The sequence below is a fragment of the Trachinotus anak genome, unplaced genomic scaffold (genome assembly GCF_046630095.1).
Source record: "Trachinotus anak isolate AG129_WGS33_773 ecotype Australia unplaced genomic scaffold, CSIRO_AGI_Tana_v1 ptg000002l, whole genome shotgun sequence".
Taxonomy (NCBI): domain Eukaryota; kingdom Metazoa; phylum Chordata; class Actinopteri; order Carangiformes; family Carangidae; genus Trachinotus; species Trachinotus anak.
Genome location: NW_027273853.1, coordinates 17,723,482 through 17,743,049, shown reverse-complemented (window position 1 = coordinate 17,743,049; position 19,568 = coordinate 17,723,482). Strand labels below are relative to the sequence as shown.

At 38.0% G+C, this 19,568-nt stretch overlaps 1 protein-coding gene across 1 annotated transcript in view; it reads left to right on the top strand.

Moving 5' to 3' along the window:
- Positions 1 to 17,104, top strand: part of lrrc4ca (leucine rich repeat containing 4C, genome duplicate a) — a 49,855-nt gene extending 32,751 nt beyond the window's left edge. The window contains exon 3 of the mRNA XM_071503170.1: positions 11,366 to 17,104. Coding sequence (XP_071359271.1) covers positions 11,417 to 13,363 — 1,947 coding nt within the window. The 5' untranslated portion in view covers positions 11,366 to 11,416 and the 3' untranslated portion in view covers positions 13,364 to 17,104. The remainder of the gene's footprint in view (positions 1 to 11,365) is intronic.
- Positions 17,105 to 19,568: the final 2,464 nt, after the last annotated feature.

The window sequence follows — 19,568 nt, the reverse complement described above, 5'->3', positions numbered from 1 at the left end:
TGATCTGTTCCTCAAAACAATCCTGTCTCTGAGCTCTGCAGGCAGCCCTGGCAGTTCAGGCTCTGATATGTATTGTCAGCTGTGAGACCTTATACAGACAGATGTGTGCCTCTACAAATCATGACTAATCAATTGAATTTACCACAGGTGGACTCCAATCAAGGTCTAGAAACATCTCAAAGATGATCAAGAGAAATGAGAGCAACCTGAGATAAGTTTCAGGTGTCATAGCAAAGGGTCTGAATACTTGTTGGGATATTTCAGTTTTTCCTTTCTAATAAATTTGTAAAAAAAAAAAAAAAGAAATCTAAAATTGCGTCTTTGTTTTGTCATTATGAGGTATTGAGTATAGACTGATGAGGAAAAAAATAATCCTTTGGGATTTTAGATCACAAAATGTAAAATAAATGAAGGGGTTTGAATACTTTCCAAATGCAAGTGTATGTATTCACATGTGATGATCATAATTTATCATAATTTGTCTATAACTTTAGAATACGCCTTGTCACTGCCATGTGTTCTAAATCTGAACTTCACTGTTCTTCACTTTAATTTTGGCATCATTTAATTAGAAAATAATATGATGGATTAAAACAAAATAAAACAAGGTCAGTCTAGGATAGCTTTGTACTTTAATATCCTGTGTTCTTTTACAGCGGCAGAGTGTGATAATGTCATTTAAGATGAGTATCACTCTCCTTTCTCTCGATTACAGTGAAGCCATTCACCCATTTAATTAGTACATCAAAAATTCTATTGTAATTGCATGTTTTCTGGCAGTGTATGAAAATAACTTAATACAATTATATGCTATATATAGAGGTCATAAACATTTACATTGTGTGTGTTGAAAAAAAAAGAGTAACAAAAAGAGAAACAAAGAGTATTGCTGCTGAATTAAGCTAAAGGGCTCTACTCTTCCACCATGTAAAAATACTATATGAAGTACAACTTCCTAGACAATCATTAAGCACATTACTGTATCTTTTAATTGGTATTTTTAGTGACATTTACAGCCGAACACACAACAGACATAGACATACCACAGTGCTCCAAGCCCTAAATGACAACAGCTAAAACGCTGTTTTTAAATCATAATCAAATAATATATTTATATTAAGGTTAATTATGATGATTGATGAAATTCTTTATTATAATGATATGTTTCAAAACCACCAGGGTACACACCACCCCACACCACCCCAACCTTGCCTCACTGTCAGCATTATAAGATGCCTCCAACACATTTTATTTGACATTTGGCTCCACTTATTGTTTTTCTTACTGTCAATAGCTAACCCTCTCTTAGCAGATGCTCTGTGGAGCTGACCTTGAGTTCCGCTGATGTTACACTGGTATACCAACACATTAATCAAGGAGACATTACAAGCATGTGTCCTTGGACATGTCAAAACTGAACAGATCTTAAAATCAGTCAAATGTCAGGAGGACAGACATCCAGTTGTGCTCTTTTTACTCACTGACCCACTGCAGTAATGTAATTGTGCTCTGATTCTGTAAATCACTCATTAGTTTTCTGCTGGATTGTATCAGTCCAAATGTGCGGGAATTAAACTTGAAGCCTGACAAATTAATTCACATATTCATTCCTAACAGAAATTTTCATTCATTTAATTTTAGAGTATTTTCTGACACTGTAGCCTTCGGTTTTGTCTCTGGTCTGTAGATATCATCAGTATGCTCCCTATCTCTCTCTTATCTCACATGTTCTCTCGAGCTCCCACTCAATCACAGGGAGATCACGCCGCCTGAACGTCCGGGTTCACAGCCTCAGAATGACCTCTGCATGGCTCGGTTAGACTCAGAGTGATGCATGCTAACCCTGACCTCAACCAGACACCCTAGACTGACAGCAACATTAAGGACAGACTCCCTCATCCTGCTTCCGTGAAGAGTAGTTAGCAGCCATTTTCTGCCCACAGTCTCTCGGAAATGTTCACAGGGCGAAGAATGATTTTATCAATACCTCTTGTCACCCTCCAGCCCCTACTGCCAACGCGCTGCTTGCTGTGAAACAAGAGGGTTGTCACGTACACAGCTTGTGAAAATTTGCACATGCTAAAAGCACACACCACTGACACACTTTCACATACACACCGTCTGTTAAAAGTCTTGTCTAATTTTTTTTTTTCCTTCAGGTATAACAAGAATCAAAAAGGACTAAAGAAGCATAAGTTTTATTTTATTTTATTTTATTTTAATCTGAAATTATATTTCTAATGACTCCAATGAAGCATTGGCTATACTGTATGAATACTGAGGATACTTGTCTTTTATAGAATTGTATGTAGCTAGATAGATAGATAGATAGATAGATAGATAGATAGATAGATAGATTGATTGATTGATTTGCATTTGTGTATATTAATCAGTGTCAAAATGTACATATCCATACTTGAGAGTGTATGTGTGTGTGTGTGTGTATCAGTTCATGCAGATGCATGTGTATGTATCCTTGCATGTGACAGTGGATGGCGATAAGCTTCTGATTGGGCACTTGAGGCCAATTGAAATTACTGTGGCTCATTTATCAGGAAAATGTGTCCCTCCGGGGGTCATCCTCTGACCAAGGGGGAGGCCAATTGCTCTGTCTCTGTGTAGAACTGGCCCGCACCTGAATAGCAAGTGTGATGCCCTGCAGTAATGATACACCATCCTTATCATGCTGTGGTGACACACTACTCTCTCTAGCACATACCAGAACGTTGACTCACAAGTGAAGCATCATCACCAACAAAGACCTCATTCAAAAATAGAGAAAGATGCGTCACTGTAAAGAGAGAGATATTGTTTGCATAGAGAAGCACTGAGGGAAATAGAAACTGGCAGGTAATCCTTCACTCACGAGGTGACAAAATGTTGTGATTCACATTTTGAACTTAATGCAGACACTGGAAAGAGTGAAAATAACAAAGCGCTTGAAGTTGGGTTTCAGTCATAGTATTTCAGTGACTCTGATGTGCTCTTTTCATTCAGGTTAGATCATCTCAAATCTATTGTGCTTTATTCAAACAAGACTGAAAACTCAAAAGCCCCCCTCCTCTTAGAATGAGTTTTGCTTATTGTTACTTTACTTAGATGTTTAGCCTTTATTGTGCTGAGTCTGAATCAAATTGTTTTCCACTGAGAAACTTACATTCATGTTGTGCAGGAAATTGAAACCTCCAGTGCACATGCGAGAGTGGACGTTTCCATTGAAGACATTTGTTATCTATTATAACTGTGGAAATGGACAATACACAGATTCTGTATTTTAATAATATTTAATGATGATGATAATGATTTTTTATTATTTAAAAAGAGAGTAATAGGCGTTTAGCTTTATAATTAATTGAATGTTTTCCATTTCTTAAATTTGGTTCAACATAAGGATTTGAGTGTCTCATTGCATGCAGCCTGCCCATATTGTGTGACCATTGTCATTATTGTAACTCTGACAGTTATGTAGAGTATTGTTAAACATCACACAGGCATAAATGTTTCAGGGTGAGAACTACGCATGCAAAATGATCTTATGAATTTTTTTCTTCAGACACTTAAAATTCAAATAAGTTCACGTAAATTTTTCAAAGTAACATAGTCCAACAAACAGCTGGATGAATGCATCAGTCAGTCACTAGTTTATTGTGTGACTGTAGAGATATATATATATATCGTAATAATAACATAAAATCAGTGGTTGTATTCTGACTGGAGACCTTTGTTGTGTGTTATGCTCCTTCCTCGACCCCACATTTCCCATCTAAATCTACACTGTTAACAAGGGCAGAGCTCTTTTGTCCCATGCTGATATCAGATCATTTGGTTTCAAGAGTTGCAAACAACTAAAAAGTCTGTTTCTGAACGTCACTTGATGTGCTTTTATAGTAAGAAGAGAGCTGTGATGTCATGGTCCCAAGTATGTGTGGTAGCTCACTGCATATAAATTAATTTCCAGGCAGACCAGCTGAGACAGAATGTTTACTTGTAGCTGGCATTACAACAGCTCATTAGATGCGCTTACATCCTGCTTGCTTTTTTCTCTTTGTTCCTTCCTTGTATAGGTTTCCAAGTAGGGCTGTGTGTTGCTGTTAATGAGCTGGGGGGAAAAAATCCCTTTCTGCTTCTCCCAGTGTCATAAAGAACTCAATGATGCCATTAAGAGGTGAAATAAAGAACAGGAAACACAGCACCTGAATCACAGGACTGCAGAGATACACTGCGTTTGTCAAGAAACAAGAGAAAAGTGACACACTTATGGGATTAAAATAATTGATTAATATGAGTATATTTGCATAATTGAATCTACCCTAGAGAAATACTTCCTTACCAAATTGGGCTGAAGTAATATTTCCTAAGTATTTCTTTTTGCTGTATGTTACATTATGCTCTTTTCTTTAATTTCATGTGGCATGGACTCCACATCACAATGAACGAGTTATCCTGAAATATAGCTAGCTGTTGGATTTAAATAAGACTGTTTTATTTATTTATTTATTTTTGATTTATAAAGATAATAACGCAAAAAAGGGGTTCTAACAGGGGCTGTTTCATTTCTACAGTAACTTCCTCATAAATTTTCATGTGATACTTGTTTGTTAAATTAGTGTTTGTTAGAGGAATCAAATTAATTTCACCATCTTGTTATGTTTGAGATAGACAAGCTGCGAATGGAAGGATGTCAGGCTGTGGGCAGGGGAGCAGCTGTCAGTTTGTCACACTTGGCTAGTTAGTACCAATTCAAAGTACTTGGCATGTCTGTTTCACTTGGCTGGTTAAAACAAAAGACACTGAAAAAGAGCTACAGACACTTTATTACATGGTGGCTTAAAATCAGTGCATTGATCTGTTAAGCTGTGGGCAAAAAGGAATACACTCCACAAATCATACACAGCCATGCATAATGGGATTTGAGAGTGTCTCTGTACATACAGTACTGAATATTGTACTTACAGTGAAATACATGTAACTGTGTAATATACAGGCAAGATAGATATATGTGTTATGTATGATAGACTTAAAACCTATTACGCTATTAGATGAGTTTAAAGCCAATGCTGGCACATGTGGTTAGGGTTTGAATTACCTGATAGTAAACTAGTGAAAACTGAACAAATACTATATTTTCATTGATTCATCTGCGGAACTCCACTGAGAGGCAGGAAATAGTCAGATACAAACCAGACAGTGCAAAGGTAGAGACAAAGAGAAGAAGAACTAATCATGAATGTGCGCTATTACATAAACAGCTCATTTACATTTTGCAGCGGTCAAACAGCTTGCGAGTGCAGTAAATAATGAACATGAATGCCCCTAAAAGGTTCAGATATTGCTGTTAATGGTATTGAAATTATATCTGTAAGTAGTTCATTACCAAATGAGCATGGTATCAGAAATTTAATTTCATTTACTTTGAGAAGATATCCCCTCTGTGTCTCTCGCTCAGTGAAAGGCCAGTATCAAATCATACACAGTCGCTTTTTGCAGTGATTGGTCAGTTGCAGTACTCTGGCTTAATTAGTACATATTCGCTGATCATCTGCAAATAATATCCAGCATGCTAAGCAAGTTCGCTGATGTGTTTATACATGTAGGTAGTTGGTGCAATGTGAATCAGATCAAGAGGTTGTCTGCAGATGAAACATTTAATTATTAATGTGTGTTTGTGCGGGAAAAGAGCTTTACTTGAGAACTTTACTTTTTCTGAGAAATACTTGCTTTGCGCTGTGTGTTATTGAAATCTACCTTAAGAAAGAAGTTATATATGATGCTGAGAGCTGCAGGAGGTCATTTGAAATAAATTACTTTAGCACAAATGGTCATGTTGCGGGCTTTAAATGAAATTATTGTTAAGTGTTATAGAGACAAATAAATACACAAAAGACCAATAAATAAAGAGATGGAGTATTATAAACAAACAAAAGAGAAATACAAGATCATAGGTTTATTAGCCTTATACAATAAATAATTCTCATTATTTTAGTTGTTGTCAGTAAAAGCAACCAATCAGTGACATTTATGCATAATTGTGATGATATTTTTAAATTAGATTCTAAGGCTGGAAAACTGTGTCATCTAGAAGATTTTAATTACAAATAGAGAAGCAAAGCAGTTGAGTCATACTGAGTGACACGCTGTTTTCAGCTTTACAACATTAACACGACTGTCTCAGCAGATACACAGCAGCCACTGACACTGGCTCAAGGGGAGGATGCTGTGTCCCATCATTACCCCAGTGAAATAATAAAATACTAAAATACAGCTTAAGATAAACTGTAACAAAACACTGCATGCAAAATATGACTACATGGCAACATGATAACTGACATACAGAGGCTTACCTTCATCTAATCTGTTCATTGCACTAGTCATGATGTGTTCTGGGTGTATATGCTGCGAGGTTGGAGAGAAGGGAATGAGGAGAAGGCTTATGATGCATGTGGTGGGTATCCCTCCCACACTGGAATCCATAAAGGATTCTGGTTTATATTTGGAGCTGTTGCAAGATTTCTGCCATTATCAAGAAGTGACCTGATTTGATTTATATCTCATTAATCTCTCCCTCTCTCTGCTTCTCTTTCTCTCTCTCTCTCAAGAATAGCATTCATGTCAACGTGCCTCTGTGTCACACGTCTCTCACTCTACAATCTCTCATCATCCTTCTCCTTCCATGCCATGCAGTGTGAAAGCCAAAGCCTCTGTCAGTCACTCTTCACTAAAAAGTTCATAATCAGCGGGCACTCGAGCATTAACTGAGTGAAGAAAGCATCAAGCGAGTCCCCTCTCACTTTCCTCACCTTTCAAATGAAGCTCTGAATGTGTTTCTGAAGGCTGAAGACAGAAAATGTTTGTTGACCGTGGAAAGAGAGCAGAAGGAAATCACTCAGTGCTTCTTGCCAAGCAGCGGCAACACCAGACCTATTTTAGGGGACTTTAGCCCCACTAGAATTTCCTGTAGCCCTGCTAAATAATTCATCCTGCCTTTTCTGGCTGATTTATAATGCAAAAAATACGATACAGGCTCCAGAATTACAGTACTCATGAAAAGGACTGAGCACACCGTGTGCACTGGAAACCAGTCACAGACTTGCAACCCTGCATTCAGCCATAAAAAATAAAAGAATGGTATAATGAAACATGGGACTTTCACAAGTTAAATGTCTTATCTATGAAAAATACACCTCTGACATTATGGGAGGCTCACGGGCTCCTCCTAAGGCAGATACTCTATAACCATAAACATGAGACCGCCAGCTATATTACTCTGTATTTTCAAAACTAAAAGTAATAATATTTCTCAGCATCGTGTATGAATTTCACAGAGATGATTTACACAATATTTAAAAGTGACAGTCTTGTTCGGGTTAAAATCACAAGCTTTTTGTGTGTGTTATTTATTGTTAGATGCAACTGTGTGAAGACTGTGTGGTCATTGTAAAGAGTGCGTACATACTCTGGATGACAAGGAGAGCTGAGAAGTAGCTGCAAGATAAGCTGGTATATTTATGATGTAAGTATGAGTATTGATTAGTTGTGTCATGCAAAAAGACAGGATTCTTGTTTCTGTGGCTGCCAATGTTAATTCCCGTTGGTTACCTTTGAGTGTTCTGACTGCAAATCCTAAGGGAAGGTTTGTGGGAAAACAAGTAAAGTGACTGATGTAACTACAAACTGATGTCAGGAGTAATGTTTCCCATATGATTCTTTGGAGTTACATGTGTAAATGCACTATTTTGATAAGTTCAATACATTTTGAAATGTATCAACAAATGACCCATCTATCTTCAGTAGTCTTGCTCACAGAAGTTGCTGCTTACCTACAATTATATTAAATACCAGAAAAAAAGTTTGCAGTTGTATATGTTGTAATAACATTATACTCCAGTAAGATTAGTTTAGTAAAACTCTTTTTTAAACTAAGTCTTTCTATATTCATCCAGTCCATTTCTATTCCCATATATCACATATATTTTTTTATGCTGATGACACAATGTTATACACATGTATCTGTTAAATCCAAAACATACTGATGTTCTTTGTTCTCAGGTTTGCTAATATTTGAGTTGCATTATTTGGAAACCCAGGCCTACAATAATGACGAGCAAGAATAACTTTTGGGAACCTCTTTGTATCGTTTGACACAATGTGTGTAGAAGAATTTTTTTGTTTGTTTGTTTTTTTTTTGTCATTTAAGATGGTTTGCTGCTAAACAGCTGTATGTAGCCATGTAGAGTGTTTCTCTGTATAATTTCTTCAGTATGAATTATTTCCATTTCATAAACCAGCAATTAATTCAGAAATGTTGCAGATCTTGCTCTTTAATTGTCTGCCGCCCTGCTAATCTGGGCCATGCTTTAGTTCTTGCTACCAGACAAAGAGACAGCTGGCAGTTGATAATCTGTTAGGACAAAAGTTTAAAAATGCATTCTTTTCTTAATCTCATTTTCCTTATCTCTTTTCATCTAATTCCTTCACTGCACCACATAAATCCAATTTTGCTGCTTTCATTGTCAGCATCAGACTGTATTGTTTTGCTTGGTAAACCAACTTCATCTTTCTCCGCTGCCATAATTTGGATTCTGTCCTGTTGACTCGTTGTTTATGTCCTTTCAAGTTTTGATCTGTTGAAAAGGAGGATGAGTAAATACTGCATAAGATCCAGGGATTCCTTATCCCCTGGATAGTTAGTCACAAACTGTGAAGCATATTTTCTAGTTGACCTTGAAAAAGCACTGACTGAAATATAACTGCGTACGACAAATATGCCTGAAAAATTTCTGACAGTGTCTGAAGAACATGGAAGCAGAAAACTCAGACTGTACCATAGTTAATTGTTTTGTGCAAAGGTTTTAATTCCTAACAAATTAAAGTCGCCATAATGGAATGTGATTTTCAGCCTGGTGTGATCCCTGTCACATTTGCCTGGTGCCCTGCATGAAAACACACTCTTTCTCTACCCTCAGGCTTTGGCTGCTTGGAATTTGAATTTTGTAATTGAAGAATTAATGGACTCAGTAATCAAGCAATTAATCAGTAGTTACTGTAATAGCTTGACATTCTAAAGTGAAGAGCTTTCTGTTGCAGATTAGTCTGTGTTGAACATATTGTATAGAAGCAGGAAATATTGTAATCCCACAACAGCAGTCTTGTAGCTGATTTATTCTATTCTGCTCAGAAGTCAGCTGCCATGTTAATGCTGTTACGCTGCAAAAGTGAGGTTGCATTTTTTTTTCTTTTTTTGTTATGTTTTGTGCATGTGTCACAGCACATTGTTGTATATTATTTCTCAAATATTTCTATAATTCCTCTTTGAGCTGTCTAATGTTTGATGTCTTCATAAGCAGTATTTTACACATCCACGTTGAAAAGAAAGGCATTCTTATCTATTTACAGCAACCCTTATCCTTTTAAAAAGACAAACATTGTGTATTCTAAACTCAAAGTGTCGGTGACATCTGATTCAATGACTATGAATAGCAATGTTTATTTTTGATTACCTTACTTAAATTTGACAGCTGTTTCACTTTTTGTAATCAAACATGTCCCAAGAGAACCCTTGTCTCTCAGAGCTCATTTGATTACTCTGTTCAGATTAAAATTTATTTATGTGACAGCCAAAGTTCTCTTCATGACAAATTTTGGGATTTACTGTGGCTACTTGCAGCTTAACAGCACAGGCGGCTTGGCAGATCAGTGCTCATCACTGTCATTTCTCTTCAGGTTGTAAATCTAGCACGTTCTATGTGAAGTTCACATTTTCTCATGTTCACATTGATTTGCTGAGCGTGCTGCAGTTTCCACCCACATTCAAAAACATTCAGGTCAGGGAGATTAGAGACTCTATAAATGTTTCTCTTTATCTGTGCTAGTTCCGTGACTCACTTCCGACCTGCACAGAGTGTTTCCCTGTCTTTCACTGAGACATTGATGAAAACTAATGTGTACCATTGAATTCTGACAACTATAAGATAAACAAAAGGCTGTTGAGTCTGTCATTGCCCTATTCAAATAGTGATGATTTACCTATCTCAGCATTCACACACCTCAATAACTCTTGGTATTAGTTAGTGACCGCTGCTGCTATAATCTAGTTTGAACAATAAATCGGTGAAGTCACTCAGGTGTGTCATACTCTGTCATACTAATAAGGCAGTCAACACATTAGTCGTGTTACACATTGCCTCTTCATGAATCTTTATTTCCACAGTAGGGCTGGTTTTTATTATTAGATATTTAAAGCCTTCTATAAATTTATTCAAGAAACTAATTTTTCTCAGCTGTCTCTATAAAACTCTTTTAATTCAATTTGAAGTTCCAGCTCAGTGGTATAGTGTTCACTAGTAGTGATTTATGACCGATAAAGATTGCGCTGCTGTCTTTATGAATTCAATTAATGTAAGAGCATCATTGGTTTTAAGAGTGTGCTTGTAAGTGTGTTTTGCTTTTCAGGTGAAATTTGTGAAAGTTTTTATTTTTAGTTTTAGTTCCACAATTTGTTTTGTGACTTTGCTGTCTCGTGATTTTTCTATACTGAACAAATGATACCTTCTTTAGCCATTCTTTAATCACTGTGCAACCACGAAAAGATTCAAAAACTTTGTGGAATACTTTGGTTAATGAGTAGAAAACAACAAGATAACATATACTGAATTGGTCGAATAAACATCTGTCATTCATTCACACATAACTGCCATAGCATCATTTTTCTTGCACACACTAAGTCTTAATCAAAGAATACATCGTTTGTATTTCACAGTTTCCTCTGGCCTGACACATAAAGCGCTGCACAAACTCCCTGGTCCCATTTTGGCTTACTTGTTTGACATTCCAGTCACATATGTGCCTTTGAGGAACTGTGAGTTGTAATCAGACGTTTCCAGATATCTTGACTCGATCGAAGGACTGGTGGGTGGCGAGCTTCCTTATTATTTATATCCCCCTCGTCTCAAATATAAATCACACGACACAGCAGTCATAGCTGCTTTTCTTCCCTCCCTTCCTCCTCCTGCAGAGATACAGCACAGAGGTTGGCGGCTTCATTGTGATTTTGTTTTATGTGACTGAGATTGAGAGTGCGAGGACAGTGCGCCCAGAAACAGAATGGGATATAAGACACATCAAGGCTGCGAGTTTTTGTGTATGGTTGTGTGTGTGTCTGATTATTAGTGGCTACAACAGATACACAAATCTAAGGAATATTAGGTCAAATTTGACAATTTTGGAGTTATACTTTGCTCGGTTTTAATAGTTTTATATACCACTGATTAGGTCAATGGTAATTTTTAAAGTCTTAAACATGCATGAGACAAATACATCCAATTATCTAATGTATCTCTTCTCTCTTCTGTCTCTCATTTCATTCCAGTGGGCCCAAATCCTCTTTCAAAAGAGTGGAAGACCAGTCAGCGAATTATGAATGTTAAACAAGATGACCTCCTCTCAGCAGCAGCAGATGATGCGAGGTCCTAGGTGGAACCGGGCCTTGTCCGACCCTTTGTTTGTGCTGCTTCTGGCCCTCCAGCTGCTGGTGGTGGCAGGGCTGGTACGTGCTCAGACGTGCCCCTCTGTCTGCTCCTGTAGTAACCAGTTCAGCAAAGTCATCTGCACCCGCCGAGGCCTGCGGGATGTCCCTGATGGCATCTCTACTAACACTCGCTACCTGAATCTGCAAGAAAATCTCATTCAGGTCATAAAGGTGGACAGCTTCAAGCACCTAAGACATCTGGAGATCCTACAGCTGAGCAAAAACCACATACGCAAAATTGAGCTGGGTGCCTTCAATGGACTGGCCAGCCTCAATACCTTGGAGCTTTTTGATAACCGCCTCACCACCATCCCGAACGGGGCATTTGAGTACCTGTCCAAACTAAAGGAGCTTTGGTTGAGGAATAACCCCATTGAGAGTATTCCCTCCTATGCTTTCAACAGAGTGCCCTCATTACGGCGGTTGGACCTTGGGGAGCTCAAACGGCTTTCCTACATATCTGAGGGGGCCTTTGAAGGGCTGAGCAATCTGCGCTACTTAAATCTGGGAATGTGCAATCTGAAGGAAATTCCCAACCTTATTCCCCTGGTGAAGCTGGATGAACTGGAGATGTCAGGGAACCAGCTATCTGTCATCCGGCCAGGCTCTTTTAAAGGGCTCATCCATTTGCAAAAGCTATGGATGATGCATGCCCAGATCCAGACTATAGAAAGGAACTCTTTTGATGACCTACAGTCACTAGTGGAGCTCAATCTAGCCCACAACAACCTTACCCTCTTGCCCCATGATCTCTTCACTCCTTTACATCACCTGGAGAGGGTGCACTTGCACCACAACCCGTGGAATTGTAACTGTGACATCCTCTGGCTAAGCTGGTGGCTTAAGGAAATGGTACCAGCAAACACCAGCTGCTGTGCCCGCTGCAGCTCACCTCCCCACCATAAGGGACGATACATTGGCGAGCTGGACCAGAACTACTTTCACTGTTATGCTCCTGTTATTGTGGAGCCTCCCGCAGACCTAAATGTGACAGAGGGAAGTGCTGCAGAGTTGAAATGCAGAGCCAGCTCTTTGACCTCAGTAAGCTGGATTACACCCAATGGTTCCATCATGACACACGGTGCGTACAAGGTCAGAATCTCTGTGCTGAATGATGGCACTCTGAACTTCACTAATGTTACCATGCAGGACACAGGCACATATACGTGTATGGTCAGTAATTCTGCAGGTAACACGACAGCTTCTGCCACACTCAATGTGTCCTCTACAGAGAACAGCAGCTTCAGCTACTTCACCACAGTGACAGTGGAGACCATAGAAACACCACATAATGAAGGCTTCACCACTACTGTGCAACAGAAGGGGGGCCCCACCCCCTCTGCTGGAGCATGGGAGCCTGTTTCACCAACCTCTACAACTACCACCACATTTCGGACCCCACTCTCCACCCGTGCCACAGAGAAGACTTACACGATCCCTGTGACAGAGCTCGGTGGGGAGGGCTCACTAAACGGCTTGGATGAGGTGATGAAAACAACCAAGATCATCATTGGCTGCTTTGTTGCAATCACACTCATGGCAGCTGTCATGCTGATTATCTTCTACAAGATGCGCAAACAGCACCACCAGCAGAACCACCACGCACCCACACGTACTATTGAGATAATTAATGTGGACGAGGACTGTGTAACAGGAGGCCCGGGCATGGAGGGCCACCTGACTCTGCCTCCTCTTGAGCATGAGCACCTCAACCACTATAACACCTACAAGACTGCATATAACCATGCCTCCACTATCAACTCCATACACAGCTCAGCGCACGAACCTTTGTTAATCCGGGCCAGCTCAAAAGACAATGTACAAGAGACCCAAATCTAATACTTTTTTTTTTTTTTTTTTCAAAATGAGACATCATAAAATTGATGGAATTACATACAAGACATAACTGACAGGACATTACTGATAACTGGTTGTGAGGACTGTGGCTCAGACATGGAGATATAGACTCATGTGTTTGGCAAATCAGTGGCTGGTTATGTTTATTCAATGACTTTGGGAATTAGGGTATGTCTACTGTTTCAAAAAGTGTCTTTACAAAACAGAAGTTATTTATTTAAGAAAAAAACTATTGTGGTTAAATCAAGAAAAACTGTATTCTGCAATTATTTTTTCAGCACTTAATTCATGTTTTTTTCCTCCTCTCATTTCATGGGATTGGTTTACTAATATGCTTTCAAACTCTGTTTGAAGATCTGTTGAAGAAAAACTCTTGAAGCAAATTATTGTTTGTTCTTTTTTCCTTTTTTCTTACTGCAGACTTTGGATCAGATGAGATAGTAACCTCATTTTCCCCATGTAACAAAGGAATCTAGAGCACATTAGTGATTTTCTCCTGCTGTGGATTAAGTGATGAAATCTTTGTGACCATCTGTAACTGGGATGAATTAAACTCTCGTTCATTATTTTTACAGTGATTGACAGAACTGTCAGTGATGAAATTTGATCATACTTCACTGTTTAATTAGATCTGTCACATACATATTAGGCATTCTGCTCTGTCATCAATAGACTGAGAATCCTAAATGAAGGAAATATGTCCTGCATTTTTCTATTGTAAAAGTCAAGGCTCACTATTAGAAGTACATTCTAGCTAAATTAAATTCTATAGATCATCTATGAAGGTCTTTGTGTTCCTAATTTATATGCAAGATAGAATTTCTTATCACTGATCTCCACTTGTTTTGACTCAAATCCCAACCTTCTCAGAGATATAATTATTATAAAGAAAGTCAATAATCGCATAAAGACCAATTCTGATCTCTGAAGGTCATGATACAGGAGCAGCATTAATAGGTACAATAGAATTAACATAATTCCAATTAAAAATCGTGAAAAATGTAGATGATCTTAAATTCTCTAAAACGGTCCACTGCCTCCAAATGTTTCCATATTATGGTGGTCTCACCTTTACTTTACAGTGCTTAGTTCTGCTGCATATGAAGCTGATTGCTTTGAAGCCACCTTTTTCATGCTGGACCCTTACCTCATCTGCAGTACTGCAGGATAGAGTTCTGTCAGAAACAGACTGATGAGCTGAAGAAAGAGCATAAACCCTTTATACAGCTGTCTGAGCACATTGCCTGTCATCTGTGGGCCACATTTCCACATGGGCTGTGCCTGGCAGTCCCAGATTCACACCCCACCCCTGCCAACCATAGGACTTGGCCCTGAGCGAAAGGGCTTATGCTGCAAGAGGCTTTAGGGGTGAATGTGTGGGATCGGGCATCAACCAGATGTTTGGGTTGCACCTGTCTCTCTCCCCCTCCCTTAGGGACAACACAATTTCCATTTTAATTGATGTGCCCATGGGCTTTGGATGGACACAGCTCTGCAGGCGCCCATACCCTGGAAACCATTTCAAAGTCCCCACCATGAAAAATGGTGCCAGGCATGAGAATTGAAGGAGTTAGGCAGACATTTGTCACATGCCCCTGGTTTACTTTCGACAAGTTAGTGCAGCTTTTGCTCCCCTAACAGTATGATACATAAAAAGCTCAGGCTATTGTCATGCTTCACTCAGTTCTGTCTTTACAATACATTAAGGTGTTAGAGTAAGGAATTATACAGAGGAGAATACCTCATAAAAATACTGTTACATAAGGGAGTGACATCTACTGTCTGTGGAGTCACCATGCACACCTCTATCCTGAAAACTGGAAGTGGTTCTCCACCCAAAAATTCAGAGGAAGTTGTGTGTTTCAAAAATTCATCCTCTATGGGCTTAAAAGGTTGGATTAATGGTGGTTACAGTTTAATTCCAGCTGTGGAAATGTTGGTTTTCACAGCAGAAAAGTATCAACCCATCCACATAAACTTTGCAAACTACTCCTGCTGCATAGTCAACATCTCTGCTGTCCATTTGTATACTCACTTTGTTTCACACTCATACATTTCACCAAAAATAGTTCCACCAATAGGTACATTAGAATTAACGTAATTCAAAATAAAAATTGTGAAAAATGTAGATGATCTTAAATTCTGGTAATGGTCCACTGCCTCCAAATGTTTCCAATGTATGATGGTCTCACCTTTATCTTTTAATATTCACAACACTGTGAAGCTCAGCAGCTGTGATGTTCATAGTACCATGCATATTACAGTGCCCTCCTCCTGCTTATCCATTGGTCAAAGCCACTCTAAATTATACTGCCTGGCCTCACCCTGAGCGTCTCCTCTACAACAGCCAGTTTGACAAGAGTTCACAGTTACACATTACAAACCAAATCCAAATTCACAAAAATGTCATCAGGTGGACATAAACCTTTTATAACCACCTTTAAAGCCTACATGAGGCGAGTGCTCTCTATTCAAACAGACAGGTTTCAACCTAAAAGACAAAGAGGCTACTTCCCATAGTTTATTGCTTCAGCATATAAGTACTAGTACTAGTACAAGTACTAGTGAGAATATATGAGTAACAGTACCAATTCTTCTTAGAACCCCATGTCGAGGATATGAAAAGAGAATGAAATTAAACAAGATAATTATCTAAAACCCCATTCCCACAGGACTAGTATTACCTGGGGTCCTCCTGTGTTATGTAATACAATAATTGCATAGATTATATACGTTAATAATCCATGTCTGTAAACTGTTAAATAAAAACCCAGCAGCAAATTACTTTCCATATCTTGCCTGATACAGAGGTCATTTCAAAATATTAGTCCTGGGTGCATTATTTTAATTTGATTTGTTTACCCTTTTCCAGGGTAAGAGTTATGCAGGCTGTAGTGGAAATTATCAGTGGATGCTTTGATACCCTTTGGGGTGCAAATTGGAGTGCTGCTGTACGTATGAAACCTAATATATGTTTCAAAATAATTTGATAATCAAGATAAGTACATTTAACACAAGACCTTATTTATTCACTTTGAATGTCCAGTGCACAACACACAACACAGATGTGGAGGGTAGATTACTAAGTAAAATGAGGTCCCCAGGTGAACTTAGTCCAGACCCGATGAGATAACTGATTATCCCATATCATGTTTTTTTTGTTTTTTTTCTTCTGTGGAGTCTGGCACATTTGTAAACCATAGAATGACCTGGATGTGTGCCATTTAGTATGTGTTTGAATTCCTTGTGGTGGGATGTGGATCACAATTCTACTCAGCTGAAATAAGAGAGTGTAACCATCTTCCCCTTTTGCCTTTAGTTGGAGGTAAATCGTCTGAAAATTTAAATGGTAAATTTGTTGCATTTTAGTCGAGCTGTCTCATGTATGTAAGATATCTAAATATTTTTGGTCAATATTCTTTTTTTTTCATATTCTGTTTTTTTTCTGAGAGGGAATGCTGTTCTAGTGGTAGATTTATATAAAAATACATTTTGAGAATAAAACAAAACAAAAACAAAAATTTTTAAATTTTGATTTTACATGTGCCAACAACCTGTTCTAAAAGTGAAAAAGAGAAACATGCTGTAAAAGAATAAGAGATTGATTTTCATGTAAGCATTCTTTCATGACCTTTAAAAGATATGGAGATCAATTATAGAGACCAGAGTTTGTAGTTCACACACAAAATATGGTTAAAAATAAACTATTGTTGTTTTTCTGTATTGTCTGATTCTTGTTTTCAGTTTAACACTGGAAGGCTTATATAAAAAAACAAAACAAACAAAAAAAAAACACCAACTGTCTATTCACCAACATTCACAAATTTTGTCAACTATTAATTATATAATATAAAGCACATATAGAACATTCACTGTAGTATTCTATCATGTTCATAACTTATTAAGCAAAAAGTTTAAATCATTTGATGATACATTAAACAGTGCTTTGACTGCTTTACAACTTTCAAACTGAAGTGATAATGACGACTTCACATATATATATATATATATATATATATATATATATATATATATATATATATATATATATCTTGCCTCACAGCAAGAAGTTTCTGGGTTCGGGCCTGAGGCCTTTCTGTGTGGAGTTTGCATGTTCTCCCCGTGTCTGTGTGGGTTCCCTCCAGGTACTCCAGCTTCTTCCTCCCACAGTCCAAAGACATGCACATTAGGTTGATTGTGTAAGTGAGTGTGTGTGTGGTTGTTTGTCTCTATGTGTTAGCCCTGTGATAGACTGGCGACCTGTCCACCCCGCCCTCGCCCGAAGTCAGCTGGGATTGACTCCAGCCCCCCCGCTTCGGATAAGCAGTATAGAAAATGGATGGATGGATATATGTTGGCAAGAATAAAGAAATCATAAATGAGTAATTATGTAACATAAAAAAAAATTATATAAAAAAAATGTATTCTTAATGTATTCTGAATGTGTTACTTTTTTCATCATTTGAATATTAATTCATATTAATGGGCTCCTTTTTTTTTTAGCTTACCATTAAAATAAAATACAGTTTAAGTATTTTCTTTGATATGTAGTTCGCGGCAGCAATCAAGAGTATCACTGATGCCTTTAATTAATCTATAACTCTTAACTCAAACACTCAAACTTCACATAATAACTTTATTGTACGTCATTTTCAAACTGCACATCACTGTGTGATTGTTATTATTCAGTGAACGCAAGTCTTTGTGCTATTTTGTTAGCTTATGGAGAGTTAATAAAAATGTAGAACACCATGTGATTGGGATCTTATCCTGAGCAGATTTTAGCACAAGCTGAACACGATGAGTGAGCACTCTCCATCATCAGTATTCATGAGCTACCATTCTACTCTGTAATTAGCCAAATAAAATGAGATAGTGATCATCATGTCATTGAATCATATCGCAAAGTACAAGCCAACAGTAAACAGCTGGACCTGAGAATAATTACATCCTTTGAGGCTAGTCAGTAGTAAGTAAACAGCAACAGTAGTACCACACTCAAGCTTAGGAATTTCAAGGGATCTTAGTCAGTGAAACTGAAAAATGTCTGACACTCAGACAAGTAAAAGATGACAGTGAATCCATAATCTGGACTCTGGATTTTATGGAGGGGCAATATAACATTAGGTTTGTACCAAGATCTTAGAAATTGATCTAAGATCTTGGTACAAACTGTTTTATCTGAGTGGTTGTTTGTTTTACACCAATGACACAAAGACAATTCTCTCTCCTCTTCATGCTGCAGGAAACAGACTAATATTATAACAATCATATTACATTTTAGACATTTGCAGCTTTGCTATAGAAGGAAGTTGTGTATCAGATCTTCTCTTAATATGTGATGAATGATGAATGAAAGTCCTAATTATTCAATCTGCACATAACCTGGAGTTTCAGACTATTTGTTTACCTTAGGCTCGCAGCCCCCTTCCCATTTTTCTAAAATCCAAACAAACATGTGTAGTACCCAGACCTACGTTCAGTCACACTACAGCCCACACTTTCTCACGTGAGAAGCAAAAAGGATGTGTGAAGCCAAATGTAATGTGAAAGGAGTTTTCATAGTGACAACTCTACTGAGAATCATCACCAAACTTTACGGCTCTACAGAGCCATATAAACAAATAGTATTTACATAAAGAACCCTACAATAAATGTGTTAGGCATGCCGGCTTTCAGGACCCCAAGTCAACTGACCAATCAACCAGTCAATCAATCATAGATTTTCTGAAATTCAACTGGCTCACCAAATATGTATTTACTTAGCATCACCCATATTGTCACCATTTTTTTTTTCTCGTTTTGTCTTTTTGTGAGAGAGTTAGTGTGTGAGTCAGAATGAAGAAACTGGAGAAAATTAGATTAAATGTACTCTATCTATCAGGGGCACATCAGCTGCCCTGGCAGCATAAGTCAAATCAAGTATATGCAAAAAAAAAGCTGTGTCAAAGTGCCAAATTTATTTTTAGATCAAAATCTATCACCGAATGAGGTAACACAATGGTGATTAAGCCTATGACCCACTGATGAAATTATATAGAAGTCCTTGCAAAATCACAAGTAATAGGGGGACGTGAGTTCCATGGAACGCACAGGTTTGGTTCAAAAACAGACCTGCAATTACCATGTATCACCATAGGTGTCACCAAAGATGACGGAACGGAGGTCTTCAAGATTGCTCCTTTAA